This window comes from Drosophila ananassae, chromosome 3L (assembly GCF_017639315.1).
Source record: "Drosophila ananassae strain 14024-0371.13 chromosome 3L, ASM1763931v2, whole genome shotgun sequence".
NCBI classification, from domain to species: domain Eukaryota; kingdom Metazoa; phylum Arthropoda; class Insecta; order Diptera; family Drosophilidae; genus Drosophila; species Drosophila ananassae.
In genome coordinates, this window is record NC_057929.1 from 19,626,847 (window position 1) to 19,645,515 (window position 18,669).

Consider the following 18,669-nt stretch of genomic DNA (forward strand, 5'->3'; position numbering starts at 1 on the left):
TGTACTACCTGCAAAGGAAAGAAGGATGTGTGCAAAGTTTCAACTCGATAGCTCTAAAACTGAGAGACTAGTTTGCGTAGAAACCGACAGACAGACGGACATGCTTATATCGACTCAGGAGGTGATCCTGATCAAGAATATGTATACTTTATAGGGTCGGAGATATCTCCTTCACTGCGTTGCACACTTTTGACTAAAATTATAATACCCTCTGCAAGGGTATAAAAACAAAAAAAGCTATAAACTTCGGAACTGGCATAAATTTGGTAATTTTTAAGTTAGAAAGATGGGACTTGGTACAGATTCCATTGTGGGTAGTAATCCAAGTAATCCGATTTGCCAAATTTCATAAGGATTGGCCGACTATATTCTATACCTGCCATATAACTGAACGATTTGAAATGGCACAACATTTCTATTTTTATAGATGCTTGGCTTGGATAGGGCTGTTTCCAACGTCTTTATTAGAAAATTAATTCGACGGTGATATTCTCTTAAGGATCGGACAACTATATATGATCCGATATATATAATATTAATATAAGCTATATCATATTTTTGTCACAAAGTATCTGTGACATTGGTATCAAAAAGGATCAAAATAGATAATATAGATAATATTTATGTTAATATTTTATTACAATTTGAAAAATTGGGCTCTATTTCCTGGAGGCAGAACACAAATCCATAAATCAAAATTGTTATTAAATGTGTATATTTGTATCTATGTGTGCCACAAACAAATCAAATCTTATAAAACCAGCCAAAAAACTTAAGATTTGATTTTTTGCCATTGCGGTTCTATCAATCTTCTGCAAAAAATGCTTCTATTGTAAAATACGATATTTTTGCGGAAATGCGTTTATATATTCTGCATTTTTTTGCCAAAAGGCATTAGAAGTTCCCCTAAATATTTTTTACTCTAGTAATTTTTGATAGATTATATTTTAAAATACAAATTTTACATTTTTTTTTAATAGAAAAAAAAATTGGTTTGTTTGAAAGAAAGTTATCTAAAATAATTTGTACATAACGATAGTAATTGCCAGAGAAATGATTTCGACTTTCCGCCACGAATGTAATTAGTGATAACGAACATTTGCTACGAGATAGTTTCTCTTGTCGCCTTTTGTTCCCTTAATGAAAATCTGATTTTTCTCAGCCCATTGTTTTTATAAGTTTTACTTTCTTTTGAACTTTTGGCCTACTACTGTAAACTTTTGAAAAAAAAAATGAAAAAATGATCTTAAAAAAAATATATTTTACCATTTATTTATGTATATATATCGCCAGCTCACCAGATGTACTCTACATTAGTTTTTATTATACACATTGTACATTTACATAATATGTACACACATACATGTGTAAATCTTAAAAGTATTTTTTTTAAATAAATGTCCATGTTTTTGTTTAAAGAAAGAAATATTAAAAGGCACTAAACGACTCAGAACAAGAGTAGCATAGAGAACATCTAAAAGGAGAAAGCGGCAATCAAAGAGATTACGGCCAAAAAACGGTTAACTGAGGCATCGAACTCGCTTAGAAGCACATACACATTGATAAAGCAAACCTGTTAAATAAAACTAGTGGATCTGCTAAGGCCTCTTCAAGCCCTCTCTCTGAACCGGTAACGAATGAAAATACATACATATTTTTAATTATAATTGAGCGAACCGGTTAAGATGCTCTATATTTGGAATTCCGGCTGTTTTTGCCAGCAACATGTTGCAGCAACACAGCAGCTCGTTTCTCTGCCGAACTCACTTCCAACTTACTATTTGCAGTGCAGTGTGTGGTGGAAGAGTCAAATCTAATTGGAGCCTGCCTTCCTGCCTGCCGGTGGCAAGTAGCTAAAAAATTGTTGTAAGACTGGTTTTAAGCTACTGCTCTTTCTTTCTATGGGTCTTTCTCCTTTCCTTCTGTGTCGGCACAACCATGATGCGCGACGTCTCAGTATGTTTGAAACGAACGAAGGCAGCAGAAGCACTTTTAAATTAGAAAGCTGTTAGACTTCTTCAGTTTATTCAAGTCGGATACTATTTAAATTTTTTCTTTAAACTTGAGCAGTGATAAAAAACAAAGTGCAATTTAAAACGTGTTAAACAAAGAACTATTAAATGCTATTATTTCATAGAGGTATAACCTCTAATATCAACCACATCGCATGAAAGTTACAACATTTAGTGATTGTAAACATTATTAAACTTAGGTAGAGGTTTTAAAAAAAAACTATAAAATTAGTTTTGATTTTATCATGCCTCACATAAAACTGGCAGAAAATGTATCTAATTCGGAAAAACTTTTAAAAACCGAGATATCTAGGACCGAAAACACAACTGACCGCCAACTTCCCATCAATAGTATTGCTAATATACCACAAATGGAGCTTTTAAAGGTTAATTACGTGCATCAGTGTAAAGAAGCTATTATGCATAAACCAAAAAACATCCTAGCGGCGCCCCGTCGTTTTGATGAGTATCGCCGCCCACCATATGAATTGAAAAGATTGAAGGGAAAAAACGTAACAAGCCAACCGATAGAACCCAAACTCATACAAGAAAAATACGAAAACCCACCAACTGTTCAATCTTGGCAATTACTTTTGCAGTCGGTTAATAAAAACAGCCCGTTACTAAAATACTCGCCTCAAGAACATACATTTACTAGCAATTGTTCATGTAATATTGCGGATTATGGTTCAGACTCTAGCGAGGGCAGATCCCCATATATTGACTATAAGAAATCACGAAATAGAGAATGCAATCACAGTAATTTTCTTACAAATAAAGGTATTAAATCTCGTGCAGACCGTATTGCACTCATTGAGAGTGAGGAGAGCTTTTTATCTTCAAGGACTAATTTACAGTCGAGAATTCCAATTCCTATATCCCATTATAAATCTAATCAAGTAATTCACAACTGTGAACACACACCAAAATGGATGTTTCAAAATTCAAAAGGTGCCTGTGACACCAGCAACACTATTTCCTATGCCCCCCATTGGCGGTTTCCATGCTTCCGACAGATACCTAAACTTAATCGTATTCATATTCAAAAAAAAAGGCAGTCGCTTCTAATTAAAAACAGTTTGGTGAATGAAAAAGCTTGGCACATCAAACAAGATCAGGAATTAGAGTACGATGATCAACCCAGATGTAAGAACATTTCAGATTTTACATATGAATGTGCGACCGATAAGAATACATGTTTAAAAGATAATCCTGCTTTCCGATGTTTATCTCCTAATAACTGTACAAAAAAGGAACAAAAAAATACGAAGCGAGATAATTTTCTAAACATTCATCTTATGAGAGATAAAGATAACTTCGAAAGCCTCAATATTTCTTCTCAAATAAAGTCACATGGAGATCCCAATGACTTGCAAAACTTTGCAAAAAAGGATTTACGAAAATTGACAACGAATGAATTAATTCAAGCTGTTACAGAAAAAACAAAACAGTGTAATATAGATATAGAGAAAAAACTCAATGATATGAAAGTTAGAGAAGAGGAAACATATTCTACCAGCAGTTGGATTAATGAGTCTTTATTAGATGACAATGACCAGATGGTTAAGAATATTGAGACATACCCATCGTTTCCAAAACACACCAGTAAAGATACCAACGATTTAAAATGTGTTAACCATTTCAAAGAAACTTCTCTTGACCAATTTCCAGAGACGTCACTGTGTACTTCATCATCTAATATATCAAATTACGACAATATTTCTCTATGCGCCTCTGACCACCGTAGCCGGAAATGTAAAATAAAATATTATTCTCAATTTGGCAATTGTAATTCACATAATTCTATCAACAAAAAATGCAATACTATCGAAGGTGTTTTTTGGAATAGCTCCTACAATGAATTTTCTACAGAAATTGCTTACAGCACTTGTTGCAGCTTGTCAAGCTGTGACGAGGATAACTGTTCGTGCTGCAGTACAAGCATAACATCTCTACCTAAACAACAAGAATCAAAACAGATGCACCAAAATGAAAATAGGAAGTATACTAACACTAAAAAGTCAAAAGTAGGAATTATATATAAGGTAATTGGTTACGCCGTCTTTTTATACATGATTAAATTTTATATTTGAAAACATCTCGAAAAGCGCGTTAAATTTTTTTTGCTTTTTCTAAACATTTTAAAACCCTTCAAGAGGATATTATAATTTTGGTCAAAAGTGTGCAACGCAGTGAAGGATCTGGATCACCTCTGGATTCTAGATTCTTTATCTGGATCACCTCCTCAGTCGATATAAGCATGTCCGTCTGTCTGTTTTAACGCAAAGTAGTCTCGCAGTTTTAGAGCTATCGACTTGAAACTTTGCAAACCTCCTTGTTTTGTTTACAGGCAGTATATAAGACAGAACGGCCGGGAGCGATCGATTATATCATATAGCTGCCGTACAACTGATAGATCGGAAATGCAATAACTTTCGGTTTTTATTTTATTAGATGCATGGAACTTTCTGCAGATTCTTTGGGCATCCAAATTCAATGTGCCAAATTCCACACAACCTTGCTATTTTTAAAGATTCTTTTGTCTGTTTTCAAATCATTTTTATTAGAAAATTGATTTGATAGTAAAATTCTCATAGGTCAACTATATACGATCAGATATATATATGTAATATAAGCTGCTGCTTAACTTCAAGGGAATATCAACTTCGGCTCCGCCCGAAGTTAGCTTTCCTTTCTTGTAGTTTTGTAACAAAATTTCAGGGATGCCTGGTGGAATTTAAATATATATCATATACCCTTGCAGATGGTACTTTTCACACATCCTTCTTTACTTTGCAGTCAGTTATAAGTCAGAACGGGTCTTTAAAATTGGTGACACTTAATTTTTAGGAGATGGCAATTTACTTACTGGTGTGCGTCGAAAAAGTACAGTGGACGGTCGCAACGAATAGCATTTGTAGTATGCCTAAGACGGCTACTCATATATACACAAATGTACATGTAGCTAGAGAATTTAAAATATTTATATATATTTTATTTTTTTATTTGATTATCAAATTCAAAAAATTACGTTTGCTTTAAACTCAAAGATATAAGATTTTGAACGTAGACTCAGTATTATAGTTAGTTACTTAGCTAGTTGTATTAGTATTAAAATCTGTTTTATTTCGTCACCCGGTACTCGTAGAGAAGAAGGGTATATTATATTCGTGCGAATGTATGTAACAGGGAGACGAAATCATATCCGATCCCTAAGAATATGTTCTTGTATATACATATGTTCTTGATCAGCATCAACAGCTGAGTCGATACAGGTTCGTCAGTCTGTATAAACGCGTGGATCTTAGAGACTATGATAGATAGAGCTATACGATTTTTGCCCCTAAAAATAAAATGTTGATTTAGCGCCAGCGCTATATCATTAAGTTAGTATAGTTTTGTATACTTTTCTATCTTTTATAATAATAATAATAATAATAACTAAAAAACCAAAATAAATTTATGAGACTTTTCATTCTGCCACCCTTCTGGATTTGATTATTTTAATTGTTTATTCTAAAACACACAAAACAAGAAAGGAAAGCTAACTTCGGGCGGAGCCGAAGTTGATATACCCTTGCAGTTGAGTCGCAGTCCGCTAGGTGGCGCCACGCATCTTATATTATTAGATATATAGCGGATCGTATATAGTCGGCCGATCCTTATGAAATTTGGCATATTGAATTATTTTGCCCAAAGAGTAATCTGTACCAATCCCATCTTTCTAACTTAAAAAACACCAAAGTTATGCCAATCCCGATCGTTCTATGACAGCTATAGGATAAAGACGGCCCATCCTTATAAAATTTTGTACGTAAGATATTTTGGTCAAATATAACATGTGTGGAAAGTCCCAACCCTCTAACTAAAAAACACCAAAGTTATGGCATTTCCGATGAATCAGTTATATGGCAGCTATAGGATATAGTCGACCTATCCCGGCCGTTCCGGACAGACAGACAGACAGACAGACAGACAGACAGACAGACAGACAGACAGACAGACAGACAGACAGACAGACAGACAGACAGACAGACAGACAGACAGACAGACAGACAGACAGACAGACAGACAGACAGACAGACAGACAGACAGACAGACAGACAGACAGACAGACAGACAGACAGACAGACAGACAGACAGACAGACAGACAGACAGACAGACAGACAGACAGACAGACAGACAGACAGACAGACAGACAGACAGACAGACAGACAGACAGACAGACAGACAGACAGACAGACAGACAGACAGACAGACAGACAGACAGACAGACAGACAGACAGACAGACAGACAGACAGACAGACAGACAGACAGACAGACAGACAGACAGACAGACAGACAGACAGACAGACAGACAGACAGACAGACAGACAGACAGACAGACAGACAGACAGACAGACAGACAGACAGACAGACAGACAGACAGACAGACAGACAGACAGACAGACAGACAGACAGACAGACAGACAGACAGACAGACAGACAGACAGACAGACAGACAGACAGACAGACAGACAGACAGACAGACAGACAGACAGACAGACAGACAGACAGACAGACAGACAGACAGACAGACAGACAGACAGACAGACAGACAGACAGACAGACAGACAGACAGACAGACAGACAGACAGACAGACAGACAGACAGACAGACAGACAGACAGACAGACAGACAGACAGACAGACAGACAGACAGACAGACAGACAGACAGACAGACAGACAGACAGACAGACAGACAGACAGACAGACAGACAGACAGACAGACAGACAGACAGACAGACAGACAGACAGACAGACAGACAGACAGACAGACAGACAGACAGACAGACAGACAGACAGACAGACAGACAGACAGACAGACAGACAGACAGACAGACAGACAGACAGACAGACAGACAGACAGACAGACAGACAGACAGACAGACAGACAGACAGACAGACAGACAGACAGACAGACAGACAGACAGACAGACAGACAGACAGACAGACAGACAGACAGACAGACAGACAGACAGACAGACAGACAGACAGACAGACAGACAGACAGACAGACAGACAGACAGACAGACAGACAGACAGACAGACAGACAGACAGACAGACAGACAGACAGACAGACAGACAGACAGACAGACAGACAGACAGACAGACAGACAGACAGACAGACAGACAGACAGACAGACAGACAGACAGACAGACAGACAGACAGACAGACAGACAGACAGACAGACAGACAGACAGACAGACAGACAGACAGACAGACAGACAGACAGACAGACAGACAGACAGACAGACAGACAGACAGACAGACAGACAGACAGACAGACAGACAGACAGACAGACAGACAGACAGACAGACAGACAGACAGACAGACAGACAGACAGACAGACAGACAGACAGACAGACAGACAGACAGACAGACAGACAGACAGACAGACAGACAGACAGACAGACAGACAGACAGACAGACAGACAGACAGACAGACAGACAGACAGACAGACAGACAGACAGACAGACAGACAGACAGACAGACAGACAGACAGACAGACAGACAGACAGACAGACAGACAGACAGACAGACAGACAGACAGACAGACAGACAGACAGACAGACAGACAGACAGACAGACAGACAGACAGACAGACAGACAGACAGACAGACAGACAGACAGACAGACAGACAGACAGACAGACAGACAGACAGACAGACAGACAGACAGACAGACAGACAGACAGACAGACAGACAGACAGACAGACAGACAGACAGACAGACAGACAGACAGACAGACAGACAGACAGACAGACAGACAGACAGACAGACAGACAGACAGACAGACAGACAGACAGACAGACAGACAGACAGACAGACAGACAGACAGACAGACAGACAGACAGACAGACAGACAGACAGACAGACAGACAGACAGACAGACAGACAGACAGACAGACAGACAGACAGACAGACAGACAGACAGACAGACAGACAGACAGACAGACAGACAGACAGACAGACAGACAGACAGACAGACAGACAGACAGACAGACAGACAGACAGACAGACAGACAGACAGACAGACAGACAGACAGACAGACAGACAGACAGACAGACAGACAGACAGACAGACAGACAGACAGACAGACAGACAGACAGACAGACAGACAGACAGACAGACAGACAGACAGACAGACAGACAGACAGACAGACAGACAGACAGACAGACAGACAGACAGACAGACAGACAGACAGACAGACAGACAGACAGACAGACAGACAGACAGACAGACAGACAGACAGACAGACAGACAGACAGACAGACAGACAGACAGACAGACAGACAGACAGACAGACAGACAGACAGACAGACAGACAGACAGACAGACAGACAGACAGACAGACAGACAGACAGACAGACAGACAGACAGACAGACAGACAGACAGACAGACAGACAGACAGACAGACAGACAGACAGACAGACAGACAGACAGACAGACAGACAGACAGACAGACAGACAGACAGACAGACAGACAGACAGACAGACAGACAGACAGACAGACAGACAGACAGACAGACAGACAGACAGACAGACAGACAGACAGACAGACAGACAGACAGACAGACAGACAGACAGACAGACAGACAGACAGACAGACAGACAGACAGACAGACAGACAGACAGACAGACAGACAGACAGACAGACAGACAGACAGACAGACAGACAGACAGACAGACAGACAGACAGACAGACAGACAGACAGACAGACAGACAGACAGACAGACAGACAGACAGACAGACAGACAGACAGACAGACAGACAGACAGACAGACAGACAGACAGACAGACAGACAGACAGACAGACAGACAGACAGACAGACAGACAGACAGACAGACAGACAGACAGACAGACAGACAGACAGACAGACAGACAGACAGACAGACAGACAGACAGACAGACAGACAGACAGACAGACAGACAGACAGACAGACAGACAGACAGACAGACAGACAGACAGACAGACAGACAGACAGACAGACAGACAGACAGACAGACAGACAGACAGACAGACAGACAGACAGACAGACAGACAGACAGACAGACAGACAGACAGACAGACAGACAGACAGACAGACAGACAGACAGACAGACAGACAGACAGACAGACAGACAGACAGACAGACAGACAGACAGACAGACAGACAGACAGACAGACAGACAGACAGACAGACAGACAGACAGACAGACAGACAGACAGACAGACAGACAGACAGACAGACAGACAGACAGACAGACAGACAGACAGACAGACAGACAGACAGACAGACAGACAGACAGACAGACAGACAGACAGACAGACAGACAGACAGACAGACAGACAGACAGACAGACAGACAGACAGACAGACAGACAGACAGACAGACAGACAGACAGACAGACAGACAGACAGACAGACAGACAGACAGACAGACAGACAGACAGACAGACAGACAGACAGACAGACAGACAGACAGACATTGTGTTTATCGCATTAAAAATACAGAAAGTCCGGAAATATTTAATAATTGTATTTGTGAAGTTTATTTTTTTCAACATTCATATTCAATAGACATATATCTTTGTTTCAGATTAATGACGACATAAAGACTAGACCTAAATCTTCCGAATGTGAAGATATTATATCGATGTTACCGAACGTAAACCATGGGGAAGTGCAAATGAAAAACAAACAGGTAAAATAAACTATAAGCCAATTTTAGGCGTAGCCGATGTAATAATAAGGTTGTATTAACGAGTAACGGCTAGCACCGTTGGACGGGAACACTTTGTTGCTTGCGTTTACCCATCTCGATTTGAGTGAGGAAATTTGCTCAATTTTAAAAGATTTTGTTTTGAAAAAAATGGATTCGAAAAATTTCACCTCGCTGGGGTCTTCAAAAAAATGTTTGCGGTGGACTTTTTGCTAAGAAAACATTCATCGTGTTTACAATTTATGGTCTATAAAAGTTTTATTGGTGTAATAACTTTAACACATTTGTCATTAATTTGCCAATCATTGGCCGAGATAAAGGGTAAGTTTTTTGCTGTATTAATTTAATTATTCGTACTTTATTTAATTTATAATGATGAGCAAACATTTTTTATAAAAAAATATTTTCAGTTCTGGCACTACCTCCAGAATTTGGATGTCTATAGGGAAATCAGCCTCGCTCTACTGGCTTCAAGAATAAGAAACGATTGGTCAATTCAATGAAGATGCAATTGGATGCTTTTTACTTTAAGATTTTTTTTAAATTTAGTTAAATATATATAAATAAGATTTATAAATAATATTTATAAATATGACAATTAATCAGTGGGCATTAGGTAAGAAAAAAATCAAAAGCAAGAAAATAAGCATGGGTAATTTTCTTTTACAACTAATTTCGCCCCAGACCAATTTCGCCCTTTTGGTAAGGGCGCTGCGGTAGGTATAAAAGCGGTCACACTAATGTGAAGGATTGACGCAGATTGCGTCAATTGCGGGAAGAATACTTGGCAAGCATTGCGGGAAGAATACCCTCAAGCAACATAGACTGTGCAGCCAAATGAGCACAACCCTTGGCCTGACACGCTAAAGACACCTCAGTGGACAACCAGGTATACTTCCAAAACAATCGGCTGCTGATTTCTGCAAGATTGTGTTTCACCAACATGGACCACTAATTCCATATACACCGTTACAGTCTTCCTTGTTTGATTCGGGCTATTCTTGGAATTGCAACTGCAAGAAATGGGACACGTCGGGGTCATCAAATGTTAGCTGCCACCCGTTATTTTCAGCCCTGATAAAAAATATAAAGACCTGCAGTGTAATGGTATTATTGAGTTTATTTTAGGCTAAGTTCGCGCCAAAAAGAATAGTTATTATGCGCATGGTCAAAGTACACAGAAGACATGCTTGAACTCAAACTCAGAATTTAAATTCAAAATTTAGTATTACCAAAACAGAACCATAAATACGTGGGTAACATGACGAAATACCATGTTTATTTTTAGCTAAACCTTTACCGCGTTTTTTCGCATATGCAAGGTGCATTTCAAAGTGAACAGGACTTTTTGCCATCTTGCAGTTTAGTGACGCCATCTACATGTCAACTGGTGCGTTCGAATCTGCTATCCGATATCGACTTCCAGTAAAAATTTCATGACATTTCATCTATTGGAAGTGAGGTTATTGCGTTTCAAGTGTCAGTATGTTTTTGTCATCGGTGCGAAAATGAGCTTCAAAAAAAAAAAAACAATATTCAATTTTGTTTTAAACTTGGTAAAACTTTTACCGAAACGTTTCAGTTGATGAAACAAGTTTATGGGGATGATTGCCTATCCCGTAGCAGAGTGCACAAGTGGTTTTAACGTTTTCAAAGTGGTCGTGAGGACATAAATGACGATGAATGTGTGGGCCACCCAAAATCCGCGATCACCGAAAATTCCATCGAAACTGTGCGTGAATTCATAAAAAATCAGCCTAAATCATCATTGAAATCCATGCAAATAGAATTGAACATCTCCAAAACATCGATTTATTGCATTTTGAGCGAACATTTGGGCTTACAAAAGGTGTGTGCACGGTTTGTTCCGCACAAGTTGACTGACATACAAAAATTTCTCAAAATTCAACATTCGAAGGACATCATTAAAGAGGCAAAAAAAGACCCGAACTTCCTTTACAAGATTGTGACTGGTGAAGAAACGTGGTGTTTTCAATATGATCCCGAAACGAAACGCCAGAGTGCTGAATGGAAGGCGCCGGACGAGTCGAAACCCAAAAAATCGCGCCTGGAGAAGTCAAAAGCGTTATGCAGTCGTAGAGGCCATTCAAAAGGCTTGCACCGGTATACTGGCGGCCATACCGGGCAACGAGCTAAAACACTCGTTCGAAATGCTTTTGGACCGTGCAAAAAGCTGTATTAAAGCAAAGCAGACTATTTTGAATAAAATAAATTGATTTTGCCGAAAAAACTATTTGTTCTGTCTTTTTTCTTAAAGTCCTGTTTACTTTGGAACTCACCTTATATTGACCCTTTTTTTTTTGATCAACCGGAAATGATTGGATATTAAGCCTGATTGGATGGTGCATAACAAATTTTTTTTTTAATCACTAACTATACTTATGGAGATGTCGATCCAGAGTACAGCGGACTTTCACATTCCATCTTCAAAAATAGCAAAATTGTGAATTTCCGATCGTGCAGTTATATGACATATGGATATAGTCAGCCGATCTTTACGAAATTTGGTCAATCCGATGAGTTGCCCCAAAATACAATCCATAGCTTTTTATGGATCCCCATCCTTCTAACTTCAAAAACATATAGCTGTAGGATTTAGTCGGCCGATGATTATGAAAGTTAATATCGATTGATCGAGATTAAAATAGAATCCAAAGATTTTTCCAACTAAATTCTTATCCTTCTAACTCGAAAAACACCAAAGATATGGCATTTCCGATCAATCAGCTCGACTTATATACTGCGTAGAATAAAAAGGACATGTGCCAAGTTTGAATTCGATAGCTTCAAAACTGAGTGACTAGTGTGCTTAGAAACTTACAGACGGAAATGCATATATCGAGTCAGGAGGCGATCCTGATCAAGAATATATACGCTTTAGAGGGATATGTCAGCTTGACTGCGTTGCACACTTTTGAACAAAATTATAATACCCTTTTGCAAGGATATACGAATTACACATTTAAACATATTTATTTAAATAAAAATATTTATTTCAATAACGTTTAATATAAATAAAAATATTAAAAAGACACGCGGAAGATTATTTTTAAATTTTTATTATTTATATTGTCAAGGGTGTTCTTCTTGTAATGAAGGGAGCAGGATGGTTTGAGACTTCAACAAAAAATTTTTCAAAAATTTTTTATATAATAGAACATTATCTCAGGAATATCCTGTGAAAGTTTCATGTTGATAGGACTAAAGCTCGCTGAGATACCGCTGAGATTTTCTGGTTACTTTCTATCCATATTATTTCAATTGCTTTTAAAACTTTAGACGCGTTTTTATCAAAACCACTTTTGACTTGAGTCGGTGAGTAACGTAACTCAAAAGTAATGCTCGGATCTAAATAAAATATTTCACACATCTTTTGTACAAGAAATACTTGCGGATCGCATTTGTTTAACAACATTTTTATTTTTACCATTTTTTTACCAAGTTTACAACCACGCAAAAAATTTAAAATCGCATATTTTTCAATTTTGCTTCGTTCATCCACACAAGAAACTAATATTTTTAATAAATCAATTCAATTTTTATACCCTTGCAGAGGGTATTATAATTTTGGTCAAAAGTGTGCAACGCAGTGAAGGAGACATCTCCGACCCTATAAAGTATATATATTCTTGATCAGGATCACCTCCTGAGTCGATATAAGCATATCCGTCTGGCCGTCTGTCTGTTTCTACGCAAACTAGTCTCTCAGTTTTAAAGCTATCGAGTTGAAACTTTGCACACATCCTTCTTTCCTTCGCAGGCAGTATATAAGTCGAAACGGCCGGGATCGGTCGACTTTATCCTATAGCTGCCATATAACTGATAGATCGGAAATGCTTGGTACTTGGTTGTTTTTCAAGTTAGAAACATTGGAGTTTCAATGGATTCCCCTTTGGGCAATATAATTCAATACGCCATATTTTATAAATTTCGTAAATTTTATTTAATAGAACATTATCTCTGGAATATCCTGTGAAAGTTTCATGTCGATCGGACGGAAGCTCGCTGAGATACCGATTTACTAGTTACTTTCTCTCCATATACTTTTAATTGCTTTCAAAACTTTAGACGCGTTTTTCTCAAAACAACTTTTTTAAGTAATGCTCGGATCTAAATACAATTTTTCACACATCTTTTATACAATAAATACTTGCGGATGAACGAACGATGTTTTTCATCGTGCTTTTTAAATAGTCTTTATTCCATCCTTTTCAACAAACAACTAACATATAAATACCAATAAGCCACATCATGGGCCCAGGGCCTCCAAACCTGGGCGACAATCGGTTTGCGCCGCTTGCCATCAGCCCACCATCAAAAAAAAGAAGACAACCCCAAAAACTGGATATTGCATTCCCGGAACTTCCAACTACCTCAGTTGATAATCCATGATATATAACAATCGCCTCCATCAATACAGAAAAGACCATTTCTCAATTCTCATGCTTCGCCGTCCACCGCGCCCTTAAAATGATCTCCAAAAACATAGTTACCATTTCGAACCTCAGAGACGGAAATTTTCTTATGCTAGTTAAATCTCAAGCAGATGCTGATAAGTTTATCAATACTACCGAGCTCACCGGTATATGCAAAGTACAGTATAAGCTCCACCAGGCACTCAATTTTGTGAAAGGGACAGTCTATGCCCCGTACCTCAGCGACATTCCCGAAAAAGAAATCGTCGATGAACTTAAAACACAAAAGGTTACAGGAGTTTATAAAATTTATGAAATCCTACGATGGTGTTTCCAAGCCCAGCGGAGTTATCCTAATAACCTTCGAGCTCTAAAACCTCCAATCTAAAATCGATATTTCTTGGCACTCTGTTAAAGTCCGCGAGTACATTCCAAACCCCATGAGATGCAAGTCCCACTCTGCTCCGAATGTGCCCTACCACCACATTCCCCAAGTAAATGCACCAAAATCTGTTGTGCCAATTGCTCTGGCGAGCATTCGGCCTCTTCTCGACAATGCCCTAAGTACCAAGAATAAAGAGAAATACTCAAAATAAAAACAGTTAGAAAATGCGTGAGGCCAAAACAATATTTAAAACAACATCACATAACTCGGTTAATACCGCCTCATACTCTTCTGTAGCCAAAACATTAAATCAACGTAGCGAAAATGCAAACCAAAACAAAAATGACAAAATTAAAACTGCTTCCACCGAAGAAGCCCCGAAAAACACCCTTCCCCCTCCCCTTCCAATTGGGAGCCAATTGGGATCTGTATCGTGCCAAATGCAGGGATAACTTTAATTTCCCTGCAACACACGACTTAAATCTGTTTGCCGCCAAAATAATAAAAGGAATCAAAGCCTCAGCCAATTTAGCAATCCCTCAAACCAAACCCCCTCTACATCAGAGAAATGTTCCTTGATGGAGCAAAACTCTGCAGGATTTAAGGCAGCAAAAGCAATCTCTTTGGCACGCATACAAACAAACTCAGAGCACCGCTGCTCTAATTGCTTACAGAAAAGCTAACGCTCTTTTCAAATACAATTCTAAAAAAGCAAAACGGGAATCCTATGAAAGATTCCCTTCTAATATAACCCCTCTATCATCGACCAAGAAAACTTGGGCTGACCTAAATTGCTTAAGGGGGCAGGATGGTTTCAGAGGCTGAAAAATAGAAGATTTTTGCGATTTTTTTTTGTTATGTCTGAGTAAATATATCAATTCAATTTTTTTACACGATTAATAACTTTATTTGGAGAGTATTTAGGAATTTTTATTTTTAAGAAATAATTATAATTTATCCCGTGACGGGCAGTAGGCCGGAGTCGCTTCCAAAAATTGGTCTCTTGCGGTGCGTAAAGTCTGGCCTTACAGTGTTATCGGAAATAAAAAAAATGAATTGATTTACTTAAAATATTAGTTTCTTGTGCGGATGAACGAAACCATTTTGAAAAATATGCGATTTTGAATTTTTGGCGCGGTTGTAAAGTCGGAGGTACCATTTTTACATAAAAATCCGCCCATTATTGCCCGTAAAAATGGTAAAAAAAAAAATTAAAAAAAAAAGCATTCGTTCATCCGCAAGTATTTATTGTATTAAAGATGTGTGCCTAATTTTATTTAGATCCGAGCATTACTTTTTGAGTTACGTTTTGTTTTGAGAAAAAAGCGTCTAAAGTTTTAAAAGCAATGGAAAGTATAGGGAGAGAAAGAAACTAGAAAATTGGTATCTCAGCAAGTTTTAGTCCGATCGACATGAAACTTTCACAGGATATTCCTAAGATAATGTTCTATTATATACAAAATTTCTGAAAAAAAAATTTTTTTTAAGTCTCAAACCATCCTGCCCCCTTAATAGGTAATTCTCCAAATAACCTCAGAACAATAAAATATAACAACGTGAATCTACACTTCTCCGTAGACATTAGCGATGCATTTGGGAACTTTTGGTCGGACTACTCTAAGGACGAGAATTTCTCCCACCAATACAAGACACACCCACCAAATTGTCGACCGCCTCTACAGACCTTGACTCAAATTTTTCCTTTAATAAGCTTGAATATGCACATCAGCATGCGAAAGGGAAAACACCAGGTATAGACCGAATTTCATACCCAATGCTGAAACAGTTGCCATACGAGGCCAAATACCGCCTATTAGAGATGTATAACGCTATGCTCGCTAGGGGTACCTACCCTCATGTGTGGAAATCCGCCGTAATTATCCCTATCCTAAAACCTAACAAACCAACACCTATATATAACATCATTTAGACCTATTTCTCTACTCCCATGTTTAAGCAAGACCTTAGAAAAAATGCTAGCCAAAAGGTTAATGTGGTTCATTACGAAACATAAACTTATCAGCCCCCACCAAACGGCTTTTAAGCAACAGCATAGCACTATTGATTCCCTCCTGCATCTCCACCATTACGCATCGGATGCCCTTTCTACCAAAAATCATGTTACCATATTGGCAACTGATTTTGAAAGAGCTTTCGATCGCGTAGGGGTGCATACAGTATTGGATCAACTTTCCCGGTGGGGGGTAGGTCAAAAGACCATCAACTTAGCGAAGGCTTTCATGATCAACCGTTCTATCCGAGTAAGAGTTAACAACACTCTATCTAAATTCTATACTCTCCACAATGGGATCCCACAAGGATCGCCCCTGTCTGTGGTATTGTACAACATAATATTAAGACATAAGCAAATTAAACTGGCAATTTATGCAGACGATGCCATAATTTTTAGCAAATGCAAGAATACTACTGCACTAAATAATAAGTTTAAAGAAGTCCTTAATGAAATCCAAATCTGGGGTAACACCTCCGGTGCGACTCTTGCTGTAAATAAATGTAAAGTTTTTCATATTTGTAAAAATCAGAGCTGTACATACCCACCATTATCGCACAATGACATAGATATAGAACGCGTTTCTTCTCTTAAGATACTTGGCCTGACATTTGATAATCGACTCACATTTAAACAACACTGTAGCGAACTTAGGATTAAACTAATTAAGAGACTAAACATTATAAAATTCCTAACATCTAAGCGATCTCTCATCCACCGGACCACACATATACAAGCGACCCCAACTTGTCGGAAATTCAAAGTCCAATCTACGATTCGAAGATGTATAACCTTTACCAAGAGACACAATATAGGATCGCCTTATCGTTGGAACAAAGTCATTCCATCCCTTCCGTGGAAAATACGCTCCAACGCCATTGACACTACACTTCATGATTTTCAAAAATCAAGGACCCCAATCACAACGTTTAAGCAGATATTTGAAGAAGTTACCCATAAATACTCCGATAGGAAATGGCTTTACACCGATGGTTAAAAGTCCGATGCCACAACCTCCTTTGCTGTGGTTGACCAACACAGTTTAATTGTCTCTTGGGGTCGACTACCTCACCACTTCTCAGTTTTTGCTGCGGAAGCAGTAGCTATTATTAAGGCAATCAAATTTGCTCTCGAACTTAAAGAAAGCTATATCATCTGCAGTGATAGTCTGTCCACCCTGCAAGGAGTACAAAACTTCTACAATAACAATAACCTTTTATCCGAAATTCGTCACCTCTGCATCAAAAACATTAGCAAAATTAAACTGTTATGGGTCCCGGCCCATATAGGAATAACTGGGAACGAGATGGCCGACAAGGCTGCAAAATTAGCCGGACGGGCTCCGCGCCATACAATCATACCTGGAGTACAACAGGACATCTGGAAAAACATCAAAAACATTTTGCGGGACATCGAACTGGAAGACTGGTCGTCGTATAAACAATTTAACCCTGACAAGGAAGATATCAAGTTCCCTACTTCGCTCAACGGAAGGGAATGCGCCATTCTCACACGATTAAGAACTGGACACACAAATCTCACGCATAAGCACATCCTTAATGGGGAAAGTCGGCTAAACTGCCCTAATTGGGGAGAAGAACTATCGGTAAAGCATCTACTGGATACCTGTGGACACTACCAAAACAGCAGAACAAACCTATTCGGTCTCACCCCGCCATCAAATTTATTATCTGACCTCACAGCTGCCAACTCGAAACTATTACTATCTTTCCTACGGAATTGTAAAATTACACACCTAATTTAAACTCCCCTTTTAATTATCTCATAACCATTTCTTCAAATGTTAAATCCCAAATACAAATGTACACAAACTGTTATCAATTGACGAGTCGAAGGCCATAGTAGCTAGTTACTCCTTCCTCTAAATTAGTTATTATATTGTAAATTCGATTTATGTATTATAGCTAATATTGAAAAAAAAAAAATAAATAAATTTTGGTCAAAAGTGTGCAAAGCAGTGAAGTGTCTCCTTCACCTCCGACCCTATAAAGTATATAAATTCTTGATCAGGATCACCTCCTGAGTCGATATGAGCATGCCAAATTTCG

At 38.6% G+C, this 18,669-nt stretch overlaps 2 protein-coding genes across 18 annotated transcripts in view; one reads left to right on the plus strand and one right to left on the minus strand.

Annotated features, from left to right (window-relative positions):
* LOC6493890 overlaps positions 1-1,691 on the minus strand; it is a 31,583-nt gene extending 29,892 nt beyond the window's left edge. Inside the window, exon 1 of the mRNA XM_044715308.1 lies at positions 1,267-1,691. Coding sequence (XP_044571243.1) covers positions 1,267-1,269 — 3 coding nt within the window. The 5' untranslated portion in view covers positions 1,270-1,691. The remainder of the gene's footprint in view (positions 1-1,266) is intronic.
* The window catches only part of LOC6496680 (guanine nucleotide exchange factor DBS), a 136,077-nt gene that overhangs the window by 107,452 nt on the left and 9,956 nt on the right, over positions 1-18,669 (plus strand). For 9 of the 17 annotated variants that reach the window (XM_044715299.1, XM_032455626.2, XM_032455625.2 and 6 more), the window contains one exon: positions 9,646-9,750. The exons of 1 other annotated variant lie outside the window; for it this stretch is intronic. In XM_044715299.1, the coding sequence (XP_044571234.1) occupies positions 9,646-9,750 (105 nt within the window). Of the gene's footprint in view, positions 1-1,710; positions 1,846-1,887; positions 4,058-9,626; positions 9,751-10,178; positions 10,315-18,669 lie in introns of those variants that run through there. 7 more of the 17 variants (XM_044715304.1, XR_006507213.1, XM_044715305.1 and 4 more) reach the window with 7 other exon arrangements.